At 38.2% G+C, this 17,655-nt stretch overlaps 1 protein-coding gene and 3 long non-coding RNA genes across 6 annotated transcripts; all 4 read right to left on the bottom strand.

Moving 5' to 3' along the window:
- Positions 1 to 3,796: 3,796 nt before the first annotated feature.
- On the bottom strand, positions 3,797 to 5,794 carry LOC128191754 (uncharacterized). The gene has a single exon (XM_052864012.1). The coding sequence runs from the start codon at positions 5,792 to 5,794 to the stop codon at positions 3,797 to 3,799; it is 1,998 nt and encodes a 665-aa protein (XP_052719972.1).
- A 3,912-nt stretch (positions 5,795 to 9,706) lies between these two features.
- On the bottom strand, positions 9,707 to 12,702 carry LOC128168560 (uncharacterized). The gene is made up of 6 exons (XR_008241407.1): positions 12,537 to 12,702; positions 11,108 to 11,282; positions 10,729 to 10,981; positions 10,301 to 10,567; positions 10,000 to 10,187; positions 9,707 to 9,871 (listed from the first exon to the last, which is right to left on the bottom strand). It is a non-coding gene; the product is annotated as an uncharacterized LOC128168560 (long non-coding RNA).
- Positions 12,703 to 13,407: 705 nt separating this feature from the next.
- LOC128171856 (uncharacterized) lies at positions 13,408 to 15,042 on the bottom strand. 2 transcript variants are annotated; one of them, XR_008242158.1, is made up of 5 exons: positions 14,877 to 15,042; positions 14,574 to 14,751; positions 14,258 to 14,451; positions 13,917 to 14,101; positions 13,408 to 13,697 (listed from the first exon to the last, which is right to left on the bottom strand). It is a non-coding gene; the product is annotated as an uncharacterized LOC128171856 (long non-coding RNA). The 2 variants fall into 2 exon arrangements; XR_008242157.1 differs by having other exon boundaries at positions 14,258 to 14,440.
- A 146-nt stretch (positions 15,043 to 15,188) lies between these two features.
- LOC128170431 (uncharacterized) lies at positions 15,189 to 17,527 on the bottom strand. Of its 2 annotated transcripts, none has more exons than XR_008241833.1 (7): positions 17,334 to 17,527; positions 16,951 to 17,130; positions 16,662 to 16,850; positions 16,269 to 16,466; positions 15,959 to 16,154; positions 15,727 to 15,809; positions 15,189 to 15,374 (listed from the first exon to the last, which is right to left on the bottom strand). It is a non-coding gene; the product is annotated as an uncharacterized LOC128170431 (long non-coding RNA). The 2 variants fall into 2 exon arrangements; XR_008241836.1 differs by having other exon boundaries at positions 15,727 to 15,806.
- Positions 17,528 to 17,655: the final 128 nt, after the last annotated feature.

Genomic DNA, 17,655 nt, shown 5'->3' with positions numbered 1-17,655 from the left:
ATATATATACATAATAATAAATAGAAATTCAAGAGTAGTGTGCAAAACATACACGTGAAAATACATTGGACAGATAATATCCCGAGATTTCTCTGACTCAAATGCCCGCTTTTAAATTGTTACGCACGTCAAAAGCGGAGGTTAGAGTCAGAGGAATGTCGGATTAGATTGAAAAGTGCACAAGCACTTTGAAAAGAAAAAGTCAATACGACATACCCTGTATTGAAACATACCTTTTTGATCTGTCATACGTTAGTTGAGCTGAAATTTCAACTATCGCTGTCTTGCAGGCCATTCTTCTGACACACCACTATCAGGCTATCAGCTGTTGTTCGCAGTCTAAACATGTCGAGTGTGATGTATATCTGCTTTATTACTTCCAGACCTCGTGAGAGGGTGAAAAACTGAAAAGTACAATAATAAAAGTCAGAATTTGTCTAATATAACAATTTCCAAAAATATGGCAGTAATTATAAGCTGTGACAATACTGAGTTATATGACTAAACTTTACCCGACGACATATACATAGATAAATGTGTGACTAGAACATGCTAGCTAAACAGGCCTATGCCTATCCTATATTGCGAACACACGCTTACACAAAACAATGCAGTTGCAGAATTTAAACAAAGTAAGAGATATTGCATGACACCGTTAGATCCACAAGATCATAATGGACATAAATTGACATGAATAAAATAAAACTTACTCCTTAGATAGGCCGAATTCCAGAAAATGATGCAAACAAAAACAGCAGGCCAAGCTCATGGCTGCCATTACCGATAAAACAAAAAACCAAACCGGACGGAACATATTATTCCGTTTCGAGAGCAGCACACTCCCCCTCTGATTTCTACCAGAAATCACTTAGCTCCCAAAAAATTACAAGATAGAATTAACTCTGCATTACATACTTCTGTAATAACATAATCCGATGCTACATATACTGAGCTAACTTCATGTCGTGGTACACAAGTCTTCAGGCACGTAGCATCGTTTTTGAAATTGGGGGGGGGGGGGGGGGCAGACCCATCCAAAAAATCTTGACAAGCAAAAAAAGGGAAATTTAAAGTTTTCCGAAAATCTTCAAAATCCTAATCCGTGGGGGAGGGGGGGGGGGAGGGGGGGGGGGTAGATTCAGCTTAAAAAAAAATTCTTCCCTACCAAATTTTTTCCCCTCCAAATCATGAAATTCCTAATCCGTGGGAGGGGGGGGGGGGGGTAACTTCAATTTGTCAACTCATTTCCTAATTTTCATACCAATTTTTTACTAACTTCCAAAAAAGTGGGGGGCCAACTCCATTATAATTCATTTTTTTATATGTAAATTTTCAAAAAATTTGTTGCTGCGAGAAAAAGTGGGGGGGGGGGGGCCCTGGCCCCCCCCCCCCCTGATGCTACGTGCCTGGTCTTGACTTAACAAATCACAAATTCGCAGTACACAAAATGTCAATCAGTCTCCAAAAGGGTTATGAGTCGGGTGACTGGTCTCACATAAGTGACACGTTTATTGTCCTTAAAAACTGCAACCTCAGCTTTGCGGACCTTTCCGTCTTGGCTGGGGAATGTTCTTTGTATGATACCGGTGGGCCACTCGTTTCGCAGGGAATCATCTTCAATCAATAGAACTAAGTCTCCGTGTTTCAAATCCACAGCATGGCCCTGCCACTTCCTGCGATATTGTAGGTTATGGAGGTACTCAGTTTTCCATCTATGCCAGAATTCATCTGCCATCACTTGCACGCGTTTCCAGGTAGATTTTAAGGCATCCTTGGAACCAAATGAAGGGAAATGTTCAACATCATGTTTTGTCTTCATTGTCAACAGCATCGACGGGGTAAGTAGAGTAGGTGCTTCCGGATCACTAGAAACATCTGTTAATGGTCTTTTGTTAACAATAGCACACACTTCTGCCATCAATGTGGTCAGTACATCATGTGTGATGTCTCTTTGCTGGTGATCAAGTAACATGGCATTCAAAATTTGAAACACCGATGAGTCTCTCCCATGCTCCTCCCATGTGTGGAGCGTGAGGAGGGTTGAATTTCCACACAATCCGGGAATCTGACAGGAACTTGGAAACAGGACCATTCTCAATGAATTCTGCATTGATGGAGAGATCGCTTACAGCGCCAACGAAGTTCGTTCCCCTGTCGGAGCGGAATTGTGTGACTTGACCACGAATTGCAATAAAACGTCTCAATGCATTTATGAATGCAGCACTGGTAAGTTCATCGATGACCTCAATATGAATAGCTCGAGTTACAAGGCAGGTAAACAATATTGCCCAATGTTTCTGATTTGAATTTCCACCCCTTGTTTTACGATGCACAACTGGCCATGGGCCAAAAGTGTCAACTCCCACATACGAAAATGGGGGGCACGGTTCACAACGATCCTCTGGAAGATCCGCCATATGCTGCCATCCTGGCTGTCCCCGAAGTTTACGACATACAACACAAGTCCTTATCGCTAAAGTGGTCATCCGTTTTGAATTCACTACCCAGAATCCGGCAGAACATACAGCTCCCTCTGTAAAAAGTCTACCTTGATGGAATACCTTCTGATGTAAATGACGTATGATGAGATAACTAACATGATGGTTCTTTGTTAGGATAATAGGGTTGCGCATGTTATCGTTTAGCACATCAACAGACACATTGTTCAACCGTCCACCAACACGTAACAGTCCATCTGCACCAATTTTTGGGCATAAAGTTCTGATAGTACTAGAATGTGGAATGTCCAGGCAGTTTTCAATGCATCGAAATTCTGTGCTGAATACATCTCTCTGAACTGAAGCAATGATGGAGCGTTCACTCTCCTTCAAGAGTTCCGGATCACTGGGACTATCAGGTAAGTTGTCAATGTTTTTCTGAGACTGTCGAATCATAAATTTCAGACGGGCGACTGCACGTATAAGCCTGTCCCACTTGGAAAATCTAGTGAACCTCTCAGAGAATACTTCTGTCTGACAAGTTGGTGGCTTTGTCTCATGATTTGACTGCGCTACATCTATTATGTCTGTCTTGTTGCTGTCTAACACTGGGCGAATTTCCACATCACACCCTGGGTCCACTAATTCAAAGTGTTCAATTGGAGCACTGAGCGGGCTGGTTGGTCCACATATCCAGCTTGTATATTGCAGCATAGAAGGGTGTACAGGCCTGGTGGCAACGTCTGCTGGATTAAGTTCAGATTGAACAAACTTCCATTGGGTTGGCATACTGAAGAGACGAATGCGTGCCACTCTGTTTCCCACGTACACATAGAATCTACAACTTTCGTTTGAGATATAGCCAAGTACTATCTGACTGTCCGAAAAGAAATGAAAGTCCTGTGGTGGGATGTTCAGCTGATCTCTCACAATCTCGGCAATTTCGGTTGCTAAAACTGCCGCACACAGCTCGAGCCGAGGGATAGTGTGCCCATGGGCGGGGGCAACCTTGGCTTTTCCAAGCAAGAAACTGATGCTTGACGTCTCATTTTCCTGAAGTTTGAGATATGCCACAGCAGCAATAATGTCCTTCGAAGCATCACAGAACACAAGCACTCTACGTCTGGTGGCGTTGACAAACGAACTGCTGTAACTCCTCGGCACACAAAAGCTTTCCATATGACTCAGGGAATCAACCCATGATGACCATTCATCATGCAGAAATGCAGGCAACAGTTCATCCCAGTCCGTATTTGTCGTCACAGACATCATCTCTCGTAACAGTAACTTGCCTCTGATGACGACAGGCTGGGCAAAGCCAATCGGGTCATATACACTGTTTATAGTAGACAACAAGCCTATGTAGTGTATGCTTTTTCTACTGTGTTGACTTTAAAGGTAAATTCATCCATCTCTGTGTTCCATAATAATCCCAAGCTGCGTTGTACTGGAAGGGTATTTGACCCAAAGTCAAGGTTTTTCAAGTTCTTTGCCAGGTCTTCTTGGGCAAATGAATCTAACACTCTCCTGCTATTGGAGCAAAACTTGTGAAGTCGAATGTTTCCGCCATCTTGTAGTGCTTCCTTGGTACAATGCACAAGGCTAATGGCCTCCTCTTCAGTTGTGCAGGATAAAAGGCCATCATCCACATAGAAGTTGTTACATACTAAATCCCTCACATCTTCTGGGGATCCCTCAACTGCCCTCCTGAGACCAAACGTTGCCACGGCCAGTGACGGGCTATTGCCGAAAACGTGAACCATCATCTGAAAGTCCACCAATGGCTGGTCTAAGTCACTGTCCATGTGCCACAGGAATCGTAAGTAACGACGCTGGTCTTCTGGGACCTTGAAATTGTGAAACATCTGCTCAACGTCCATTGTGACTGCTATCTTTTCTCTTCGGAATCTTAGCAAGACACCAAGCAGGCTGTTGCACAAATCAGGGCCTTGAAACAAAACACTGTTCAAGGACACATCTTGAAACTTGGCAGATGAGTCGAATACAATACGCACACTGTCTGGTTTCTTGGGATGATACACTGCAAACATAGGTAGGTACCATCGCTCCACTGACATAGGTAACTCAGGTGCTAAATCAGCATGCTGGTTCATGAGTAGTCTCTCCATGAATTCCTTAACTTGTTCATATTTGAGGTGATTACATCTCAAGCTAATGTCCAATGATCTGGCTCTTCGAAGAGCAAGTGACCTGTTGTCAGGTAAGACAGGTCTACAATGGCGAAAGGGTAACGGAGCTTGCCACTTGCCATCAGACGTTCTTTGGAAACCAGCATCCATGATATGTAGGAACTTGCGATCTTCTATCGATAACCCTGGTTTCTCATCCCCTGGTATACGTTGAAAGATAGGCTCCTCTTCCACAATAAATTCACTTTCACAGGGCTGTAAATGGGTGGATCTTCCATTCATGAGAATTAAAGTCTTATTTACACTTATCACATCCGGTTGATGCACTTTGCCCAGACACACATCTCCTATGATAACCCAACCAAGGGGTAACTTCTGACCATAAGGAAGTCCCTCTTCAACACGTTGATCCAACACGTGGTGTGCAGTGACTAGATCCCTTCCGATCAGGAGTTCAATTTCAGCACCGTCATCAAGATCCGATATGAAGGGTGGAATGTCATGAAGGTGCGTATAGTTATCTGCCACTGCAGGAGACGGTATTTCATGCCGATTGTTCGGAATGTCATTACACTCTATCAAACAAGGTAAACTTAGAGTACATGATCCATCAAACGATTGGACGAAATATCCAGATGCCTTGCGTCCTGAGGAAACAGACTTTCCGGCACATGAAGATAAAACATATTCAGTTTGCCCACCACACTCCCTAAAGGCATAAAAAAAGGCGGATGTGGCTAACGATTTGTTGCTCTGGTCATCTATCATGCAGTACACATTGCGCGCACGGTATTGTTCACCAACCGGGTACACATATACTGGCACAATCTTTGCGCATGACTTGCTGGTGCTGTACTTAGTTCCACATACTTCAGTACAGTAGGTGCCTAAATGGAGACTCTCCCCCTCGTGACTCACTCTAGGCTGCTCCCCCTCATGCTCAATTCTGGACTCAGGTTCAGGGTGAAGGATTGTAACATGCTCTGTAGATCCACACATGTCACATTTCACACTTTCTTTACAGTTTTTACGAAGATGACGTCTTGAGCCACAGCACTTCAAACAGTAGCCGTTCTTGAAAAGGTAGTCCTTGCGTTCCTTGAACGTTTTTCCGCGGAATTTCATACAGTCTTTAAGCGAATGACTTGAACTAGTTCCATGGATGGGGCATTTCACACTGACAATGTTAGAGTTCACATCTGTCATAACATCCGTCTTCTTAGCTGACACAGCCATTTGACGATAAGCTGAGCTGGGTGTGTGTTTCCATGGCCAGTATGGGTAGAGGAACTCTCAAACAGAAGACTAGGATCGTTGCGCACACGGGCGAGAACACTCAGAAATTTTGTAAACACAGAGAATGGTACTTGCGAAACATGATTGTTCATCTTATATCTGTCACATTCTGAAGCCCACTTTTCACGGAAACGCTTTGGCAGATTACGTACAAATTCGTTGATGCCACTGGATGTGTCATAGTATGAAAATGCTGTGCTAAACACAGCATCGCACTTCACTGATTCCCCTTCTGCGGCTAGATCAGACAAGTCCAGAAATTTCTTTTGGTCACCATCTGAAAGAGCAGAAAAACTGCCAATGCGCTGCTTAATTGACAGTTCAATAGTCTCTGCACTACCATATTCACGGTCTAGACGCTCCCATATATTATTGACTGCTTTCTCTGGGTTCCGCGAATTTGTTGCTCGGATATTTTCAGCTTGGATTCTGAATTCTGGTCCAAGGTGATTCACTAACAGGTCCAAGTGTTCCAGAGTTGTTGCACTGATTTCACTCATGACATTCATGAAACTGTATTTCCATGTCAGGTATCGACTGGAATCATCATTAAAGTTCCAAAGTCTCCTAGGCAGTAACTGGTTCTTGGCAACTAATTTTGCCAAGTCAGCGGCTTCAGTCGGATTCTGCTTAGGAGTGGATAAAACGACACTTGGATTTGTTTCATATGTCTTATTTTCTGTTGCACACAAGGAGGGCTTGGTACATGTATGTGTAGGTTTTTGATGAAGAGATTTGTCATTATCATGTTCATGAACGTTCACTTCAGGAGGAACATCTGGAGGGGGTACGATCATCTCTGTTATCATCCATATAACGAAGCACATGAAACTTGGATGACACAGGGGGTTTGTAACTGCCATGATCACTCTCCACGGATTTTGTGGTAGACTGGGAAAAGTCCAACACTTTACAGATAGCACTCAACCCGGATTCAGCTTCTTCCAGTTCACGCTTCACCGTCAACAAATTCCTGCTGGCTTTCAAGCCAGCTTCCTGTTTGATGAGCTCATTTTAAAAATGACGTAACGTCAAAACGGAAGTGACGTTGTCTTTAAAACTTTAACATCTTTGAGGGACGATAACTTGCTAAAGTCTCGGGAAGTTTCATTGAAATCGGTTTCAGTTATGAAGCAAAAAAGTAGTCAGAAAAAAAAGAAAAAGTATAATAACTAGACACGATCTCGTTGCGAGCAACGAGGAGGTCTTCCGTCCCATTTTTAGAAGAGGAAATGACCTTGCCTTTTATCTTCATCAACGAAACATATCAAGAAATAGGAAATAGGAGATATAGAGAGAAAGAACAAATCTTGGCTCCGGCGAGATTAGAACACACAGCCTTTGCAGGTGTCTCAAAACATGGTTGACGCGAAATAATTCCTGAATTTGTCTTTGAATTTGGGGCGTTTCCGCCCGGGAGAGGAGCTGAGTTTTTGTATAAAACAACATGTAAGATGTCTGACTATTCAGGTTTGGTAACAGTGCGAGGTCATTTGAAATATTGATGCGTGTTTGTGTCTTGAGGGGGGTGAAAAGACCCGAGCTTGATTTTCGTCTTAAATAAATCGAAAATAGAATTTTGAGGTGTGGATCTCGGATTCGGTTAACAACAATTAGGGGAAGTCCTAAAACAATCACTGATGCATTTTACCCATATATTTCAGTTTTGAGAATGTTTTTTCGTGCCGTTTACTATTATGTTTGACTGTTTTATTTCAGCAGGATTGATAAAATCTTTATAAATGTAGAAATAACGAAATCAGTAACACGTAAATTTATTCGGTAAAAATTTGATGACAGTAATTTCCACAGTTCTAACATTTATAAGTAGTTCACACGCTATCGTAGATACGGACTAAACGGAAAACAAGAAATATACATGCAACAGAAATATTACGCGGCTGCTTACAGCCCTTGTACTGTGTAAATTTTAAGTCCCCGTACAGGCTATACTCGCCGTTTGATCTTAGGAATTTCTTCTTAATTGTTCAATCCGCTGCATATTTTGCAGACAATAAGAATGGGGTCCGAGGTACATTTACACAAAATTTCATTAGGATTGAGTAAGGGGCTCAGGAGTTAGAATTTTTTCTACAGTACATGTCAAGCACGCCAATCGAAACTCGAATGCCCAAAAATTCATATCTCTCTTAAAAATGAACGAATAGGTCTGGCCATTAGTACAGTAATGTAGACTTGAACTAGGTTGAAAATTAAGGTTCAAGATGACAGATCCAGTAAATTCAGGCCAGAAAAACTAAATGATTTTGTGAATAGGAAGGGGGGGTCGGTGGGTGTACTGTGTAAATTTAATTTCCACGTATAGGCAATAAGTGCCGTTTAATCTCAGGAATTTCGTCTTAATTGTTCAATCCGCTGCATATTTCACAGACAATAAGAATGGGGTCCGAGGTTCATTTTCACGAATTTTCATTAGGATTGAGTGAAGGGCTTGGGAGTTACACATTTTTTTTATAGTACATGTCAAACACGACAATTGAAACTAAAATGCCAAAAACTTCATAACTCTGTTATTAATGAACGAATTGGTCTGGTAATTAGTACAGTAATTTAGAATGGTAATTAGTTGAAATTAAAGGCCCAAGATCAAGTAAAATCGGGCCAGAAAAACTAAATGATTTTATGAATTGGGAGGGGGGGGGGGGTCGGTCGTTGACTTCTATATTAAACGTAGAATATTAAATTCTTAATATCACATATTACACAATTTCTAAATAAAATACATATGTTAGAACAATGTATAAGCGTTGTTTGAAAGATGTAACGATTGATTTTTTTTTTACATCTATTTATTCTTAGGCTCAAACACTCATAAACGGGTGGTCAGTTTTTAAACCTTGTCGCAGTCACCCGTTCGTTTTTATAGTTACGTGTTTAAACTTCGGAGGTTTTTCTTAATCCCGACAGGCAACAGATTTGTATCAGTATATAGACATGCACAAAAAAAGGAAAAAGTACACCATCTTTAATAAAAATGACTTTTTAGCGTTGACTTCCAATCAGTAAGAAGACAATCATTAAACAATGAATTTCAAATTATTTGAGTCCATAGACATTATCCCGTAACTTGAAATAAATACATGTACAATTTTTGGACGCCAATGTACATTTAGCCTCTATCCAATTTACTGCATGTTACCTGTACTTAGTTCTTATGTACTTTAGAGAGAGAGAGAGAGAGAGAGAGAGAGAGAGAGAGAGAGAGAGAGAGAGAGAGAGAGAGAGAGATGGAGAGAGAGAGAGAGAGAGATTTTCTAGTTTTTTGTAGTGTTTAGGGAATCAGTATAACAGCAACGTATGTCAATAAACGCATGCATACATGCAAGCGTGTATCTATATATGTCAACTAATACTAATCAGTCCTCCTTTTAAAGCCATGTAGAATAACGTTGGTGCATTGCCAAATGTTGTGTGCATACAGTTATTGAGATGGCGGCATTTCTTTGATGCCGGTAAAGCGACCCAGTGAACTCTAATGCGGTCGTACTGCAGGGGCGCTTCGGCGGCATGACTTTGATGGCGGCGATGCGAACTGCTGACAAAAACGAGCTATATATATGTGCTAACAAAGCTGTTTTTATTTTTATTTATGATAAAAATAAAACGGAAAACAATAAAAACCATCATTTTAAAGGTAAAATCGTTAAACAAAACAAAATTAGGGAAGAAAAAATAATCGGCACTGGGGGATGGAACCTTGTTTAATGATATATGAAAATTAAAAATATCCAGCATGCTTTTTTCATTGCTACAATCTTTCAATGTATTTTTTTTACCTGCCCGATCTCAGCAATTGAAGAAATGAAGCCAAACTGCCATCATCGATGCAGTCAGATTTAAGGAATAGAAATCCTGCCAATACTGATGCTGCCCAAAACTATGTCAAACCAATAACCAGGAAAATTTGTCACAAGGTACACTGTACATGGATTCCGAGGTGATCCGAAATCTATCGGCCTACAAAGTCTAAATAGAAACATGTCTCTCTGAGATTATTGAAGCACATTCAGTATCAGCATCTGCATATTACTTATACAATTATTATGCTACAATTCAAAATTCAGCTCAAAACAAATTATTTCAATCAAAATAACCTGCATCCAATCCGCATCATGTGTATCCCCCATGAAGAACTCCACAAGAACTGCCCCCCCAGTCCTGTGCTGGGCTGCCACCCTCAGCCCTCAGTCCCCTCAAGGCGGAGGAATAATGATACTGCTCCCACAATAGAAAGATGCCCGTCTCTACTCTTCATGCAAATTGTAATATGGTCAACTAGATCCTAAGGATTAAAGAGAAAGTCCATAAATTAATAACTACCTTTGAAAATCACTCTTAAAAAATAACAAAACTCTTAAGTCATCTCTATGGATTAAGTATTCAACATATCTTTACCTGTCTGATGTCAGCATCTGGTGTATTTCCAAGGAGAGAAATCAAGAATACTGCAATCTCCATGCCTAACAGTCTATGCCTAACAGTCTTTACCTACATGAGGAATAGTGCAACCTCAATGCCCAACAGTCTATTCCTGCACTAGGATAGTATTCCTTCTAAAACATATACAGCCAACAACTGCATGTGTTGTACCAATCTCAGCACCAGGTGTACACTTCATAGAGTACTGTTTAGGATGAAGTGCCATGGTTAACTGGCATCTCTCTGTGTAGAGACAAAACAAACCAAAATTCATGACCCATCTCTGTATAAGAACTGTACATGAAAACATTCACAAACACAATTCTACTCTTGTACACATGTCTGCTTGAAATGACACCATTAATTAGAATAAATTTCTAAAAATCCTTAAGAATTAAAATTACCTTAAAAAAACAAAATCATCACGGTGGGTTCAATCATAATTATCTCTATCCAATCAGCATCATGAGTATCCCCCATGAAGAACTCCACAGGAACTGTCCCCCTCAGTCCTGTGCTGGGCTGCCACCCTCAGCCCTCAGTCCACTCAAGGCGAAGGAATAGTAATAGTACTCTCATAAAGCAAAGCTGGTGTAGAAAAACCTCAGGTACTCATGTACTGATACCATGGAGAATATAGTCAAATATTTCCAATAGCTATACAAATAAAAAAAAGTTCAATGAATTAAGGAAGACTTTAAAAAGGAGAAATGTATATGAAAATTCAAAATATTTTGTATACTTTTTCTATCGCTACATTGTTTTAATATATATCTTTTCTACCTGTCTCATCTGAGGAACTGGATCACATCTATTGAAGAAATTCAAATTAACTGCTACCGGATCGGATTTAGAAATCCTGCCAATATTTATACTGCCAAACAACTCCGTCACACCAATAACAGAACCAAGAATGTTCTTCATAAGGTAGTGTAATAAAATTGGATTCTCAGGTGATCTGAAATCAGGGATGGGGTCAATTACAATGGAAAGTAATTAATTAAATTACAATTACTTGCTTAAATTCTTCAATTAAATTACCATTACCATTACAAGAGTTTTCAAATGTAATTAATTAAATTACAATTACTTTGCAAATGTAATTAATTAAATTACAAATTACATTTTCATCAAAATTTACTAAAACCATGATTTATATACAACACATTAACATTTAAGGAGGTATATCTATAAAATGAATAAAATTTCCTCATAATCAAAATAATTTCACTGTTTGAGAATTTGCCAACTATTCTGATAATTAGTTACAATTTTTGGAAAGAAAAAATATATATTTGGTTTTTATTGATTATTTTAAAACGCAGGTACTGGTAGTCACAATATGGAGGTGTCCCATACACCCTGATATTCAATAAACATTTTTAAAAAAGTCATATCCCTTAACCTACACCTACCATGTCAACTAAAGTATTTCTTGCATGCAAAACTTTTATATAAAAACTTTCTCCTTTGCATTTTTATACACTATTTTTTTTCTTTTGTAAATACAATGCCAAGTACAGGTTAATCTCGGGTAGAGGGCAGACTTTAATTGTTATCAAAACACAATTTACATCTGTTGTTCTCTACCTAATTATCAAAATGTTAGCAATAAGGGAACATACCCTGTGGACATGTTAGGCATAAAAAACTTAAACCCATTTGAAGCCATACATTTTAGCTCTGTGTATTTTAGGCTATCAATTACAAAGCATGACTTGATAGTTTATATAATTTCGAAAACACTGATTTTGTTTGTAAATTAAACAAATTCAATGATGTTTTAAACTAACTCAATGATAATTGACACACTAATTATTCTAATAAGAAGGAAAATAAGTATTTGTAAGAAAAAAGAGATCAAACAAATCATCAAATACATTTGGGAAACTTATCATTAAATATTAAATCATTGAAAAAATCCATTTTGAAAAATATTTCGTATGATATATATAATAATAGTTCAATGCTTTTTAACTACTCTTCGAACTTGACCTAATGTACCATTGTGTGGGGGGGGAAAATGGGTAGTGGACAGCTTAATATTTATATGTCCATCAATGTGTAATTGAAAGTAATTGAAAAGTAATTGGAATTACATGCCTTTTTTGAAAGTAATTAATTAAATTACCATTACATGTAATTGAAAATGTGGCCAATTACACATTACTTCCAATTACATCAAAATTTGTAATTAATTACACTCAATTACCATTACAAATTACCATTACCCCATCCCTGTCTGAAATGTCTCGGCCAATGAAATCTGAACAAAAACATGCAAGGTATCATTATTTGCAAATTCTTTTTACAATCATCATACACCATTATTAAAAAATTCAGCTAAAAAAACCCATTTTTATAAAGATTTACCTCTATCCAATCAGCATCATGAGTATCCCCCATGAAGAACTCCACAGGAACTGCCCCCCCCCCTCAGTCCTGTGTTGGGCTGCCACCCTCAGCCCTCAGTCCACTCAAGGCGGAGAATAGTAATAGTGCTATCATAAAGCAAAGCTGGTGTAGAAAAACCCCCAGGTACTCATGTACTGATACCATGGAGAATATAGTCAAATATTTCCAATAGCTATACAAATAAAACAAAAGTTAAATGAATGAAGCTAGAAATTAAAAAATGATACATGTATATAAAAATTCAAAATATTCTGTATACTTTTTCTATCGCTACATTGTTTTAATATATATCTTTTCTACCTGCCTCATCTGAGGAACTGGATCACATCTATTGAAAAAATTCAAATTAACTGCTACCGGATCGGATTTAGAAATTCTGCCAATATTTATACTGATAAACAACTCCGTCACACCAATAACAGAACCAAGAATGTTCGTCATAATGTACTGTAATAAAATTGGATTCTAAGGTGATCCTAAATATCTTGGCCAACGAAATCTGAACGAAAACATGCAAGGTATCATTATTTGCAAATTCTTCTTACAATCATCATACACTATCATTAAAAAATTCAGCTAAAAAGAACCATTTTTATAAGGATTTACCTCTATCCAATCAGCATCATGTGTATCCCCCATGAAGAACTCCACAGGAACTGCCCCCTGTCAGTTCTGTGTTAGGCTGCTACCCTCAGCCCTCAGTCCACTCAAGGTGGAGGAATAGTAATAGTGCTCTGATAGAGCAGATAGAGCAAGGCTGCCAGAAAGAAAGCCCTGCTGATACCAGTCTGAGCTTGGTTTAATCCAAACAGTCTATTCCTGCATGAGGAATAGTATTCCTCCTGAAAGAGATACAGCTCCACAACTGTGTTGTACCAATATCAGCTCCATGTAGTTCATAAAGTTCTCTTCTAAGTTAAAGTGGCATGGTTAATTGCCATCTCTCAGCCAACAAAGTCTATGTAGAAAGATAATCAAAACCAAAGTTATTGATTCATCTCTGTATTACAACTGTACATGAAATACATATATAATACACGCCCAGTGCACTTGTACATATGTATGCTTGAAATTGGACTAGCACTATCAATAGGAAAGAACTAAAAAAATCCTTTAGAATAATGATCACATTTCAATTAGAAATGTATATCCATAATGATGTTTCAATCAGACTTACCGCTAACAAATCAGCATCATGAGAACTCTCCACAGGAACTGTCTTCCATCAGTCCTATGCTGGGCTTCCACTCTCAACCCATAGTCCACTCAATGCGGAGGAATAAAGATAGTGCTCCCAAATGCAATGCTGCAGGAGAGAAACCCTGCTGATACCATTCTGAGCCTGGTTCACTGTTTTTTAGGCTATAAAAAAGATTAAGTTACTTGAATTAGGCAAGACAGTATCCAATGAAATATGAGAAATAAAAAATATTCAATTAAAATTCAAAATATTCTGTGGACTCCTTTTTTTAAATTTCTTTGTACAATATTAATGGCAATATGTCAATGAATTTTTACCTGCCTGATCTCAGCAACTGAAGCATTAATATTGATATTCATTGAAGAAATGAAAATTAACTGCCTGCATCATCAGTTTAGTCAGATATAGATATAGAAATCCCAAGAACAGAACCAGGAATATTTGTCATATATACTGTACTTGGATTCTGAGGTGATCTGAAATCTATCGGCCAACAAAGTCTGAAAAGAAACTGTCTCTCTAATTACGGTAGCGGTAGATATTTTCTGTATTATTATTATTATAAATTCATTTAACAATTATCATGTTACCATTTAAAATTAAGATCAATTCAATGTGTGTAATCACAAATACCTCTATCAAATCAGCACCATGTGTATCCCCCATGAAGAACTCCCACAGGAACTGTCCCCCTCAGTCCTCTGTTAGGCTGCCACCCTCAGCCCACAGTCCACTCAGGGCGACGGAATAGCTATTGTGCTCACAAAATGCAAGGCTGACAATGAAAAATCTGGTCCAATCTTTCCAATAGCTATACAAAAAATGATAGTTTTTAAGTTTAATGAATTATTCAAGACAGTTTCAAATGATTCATTCAAATTCATATTATCCTTCTTGTTCTTTTCATTCCCTCAGTATTTCAATGTATTTTTTTACCTGCCCGATCTCAGCAACTGGAGCATATCCATTGAAGAAATTAAACCAAACTGCCATCATCATTGCAGTCAGATTTAAGGAATAGAAATACTGCGCAACAACTCTGTCATTCAAATAACAGAACCAGAAATATTCCTTATAGGGCACTGTACTTGGATTCTGAGTTGATCTGGAATCTATCGCCTGAATAGATACATGTCTCTCTGATTAGAAGTAGATAGGTTATTAAATCACATGAAGTATCAACATTTGCATATCATTTTTACAATTATCAAGATATAATTTAAATTTTAATCAAAATTACCTGCATCCAATCAGCATCATGTGTATCCCCCATGAAGATCTCCACAGGAACTGCCCCCTTCAGTCCTGTGTTGGGCTGCCACCCTCAGCCCTCAGTCCACTCAAGGTGGAGGAATAATGATACTGTTCCACAATAGAAAGATGCCTGTCTCTTCTCTTCATGCAAATATTATTGCAGTCAAATAGATTCTCAGGCTTAAAAAGGAAAGTACAAAAATGAATAATTACCTTTCAAAATTATTCTTAAAAATAACATAATACATAATACATGTACTGTAAATTCCTAATTAAACGCGAGAAATTTTTACCTACATTAAATTGCAAGAAGCCTGTCTAGCGAATTTATTATCTCGCTTTTAATTTTTGGACCCACGTAAACTACGTGAAACTATGATAAAATGTTGGCATTCGCAATTTTATATTCTTGTGATTTGATGGAAAACCGTTGAATCCTGGAATTAAGTACGGTACTCGCATAAATAAGGAATCTTTGGTATTGAAGACTCTTTGAGACTCTCTATAAATTAATTATTTAACATGACTTTACCTGCCTGATGTCTGCATCTGGTGTATTTCCAAGGAGAAAAATCAAGAATACTGCAACCTCCAGGCCTGACAGTCTATATCCTGCTTGAGGATAGTATTTAAACTAAATGAAACCTTTGTACACATGTCTGCTTGAAATGGGACAATTCATTGAAATGCATAAAAAGAAATCCTATAAAAATATCAAAATCGTCTTAAAAACAAATTTTGACAGCATTTTCAATCTGAATTACCTGCATCCAGTCATCTTCATGTGTATCCCCCATGATGAACTCCGCAGAAACTGTCCCATATTAGTCCTTTACCTGGGGGCTACCAACCTCAGCCCAAAGTCCACTCAAGTTACAGTGCTCTCATAATGCTGTGATGTCTGTTAAAATTGCTACCCTTCATGCAAATTTTCATCCAGTCTAATAGTTGATCCTCAAGCTTAAAAGTAGATGTATCAATCATGACCTTTCAAAATGACGCATTAAAATATCAAGTATTTAATACTTTTGAGGTCTTAAATATCTATACAATTTGCAATGTACATGTTTTTACCTGCTAATGTCAGGATCTGGTGTAACGCCATTGAGAAAAATCATGAATATTGCAATCTCTTTGCCAAACAGTCTATACAGGTCCGTCTGACAAAATTGAAAACCTTGCTGAAAGATAAACACCCTACAACAGTGTTGTTCCAATAACAGCATTACGTGTACACATCATGGTTATCTGCCATATCTCAGCCAACAAAGTCTGTGAAGAAACAATTCCAACCAAGGTTACTGATGCATCTTTGAATAACTGCATGTACATGTAAAACATATAAAAAGTAAACACTTGTACATGTCTGGTTAAAATTGGCCAATTAATAAGAATGAATTAAAAAATAATAAAGAATAAAGATAACGTTAAAAATAAAAAACACTACAATGTTTTAATCCCATTTACCTCTATCCAATCAGCACCATGTGTATCTCCCATGAAGAACTCCACAGGAACTGCCCCCTTCAGTCCTGTGCTGGGCTGCCACCCTCAGCCAAGGGTTCACTCACAATGGAGGAATAGCTACATGTATAGTGCTCTCATAAAGCAAGGCTAATAGAGAGCGACTCCACTTGGGTGTAATATATGAAATAGCTATAAAAAGAAATCAGAATAAGGAAGATGAATATTACCATAACTTTATATCCCATACTATTTTCATTTCTTCTTTTCAATAATACAATGCATTTTTTACCTGATTAGACATTTCATTTAAGGAAACCCACTCAATTAATGTCATATGCTGCAACCAAAATCCACTAACATTGCCAAAATTGTTAGGAAACATGTCATCTCACAACAATGCAAGTAAGAATAGAAATAGTCCCAATCATGGTCTTGGATGCATCTCTGTGGAACTCATGAACATGTCTTCCTAAATAAACAGATTGAGACAATTAAAAAACTGATAGAGAACATACGGTAATAAATTGCCCACAATTAAATCAAATTAAATGAAAACAATTAATCATTTGACATTTGCTTCATTAAAAACGATAAAGAGCATCAATTTCTTGTTAACAAGAATGTACTTAGAATTACTTTACCCACTATGCTTTAAAAGCAAGAGTATAATACCTGCAACCAATCAACACCATGTGTATCCCCCATGAAGAACTCCACAGGAACTGCCTCCCTTAGTCCTGTGCTGGGCTGCCACCCTCATCCCACAGTCCACTCAAGATGAAGGAATAGCTTTAGTGCTCTCACAATATGAATGTGATTGCTAAATCTCTCCAATCTCTCCACGCAACTGAATCGCTCAATGTTTTCCAAAACTACATAAAAGTATGAAGTATGTTTATTAAAGTTAAAAATTACTTGTAATAACAAAAGAATTTAATTATTAATAAACCCGGTATGAATAATTTCAAAGCTTAATCTTAAATTTACCTACATT

The sequence above is a fragment of the Crassostrea angulata genome, chromosome 1, assembly GCF_025612915.1.
Source record: "Crassostrea angulata isolate pt1a10 chromosome 1, ASM2561291v2, whole genome shotgun sequence".
Taxonomy (NCBI): Eukaryota; Metazoa; Mollusca; class Bivalvia; order Ostreida; family Ostreidae; genus Magallana; species Magallana angulata.
Note: the sequence above shows the minus strand (reverse complement) of the source record. Positions and strands in the feature narration are given on the sequence as shown.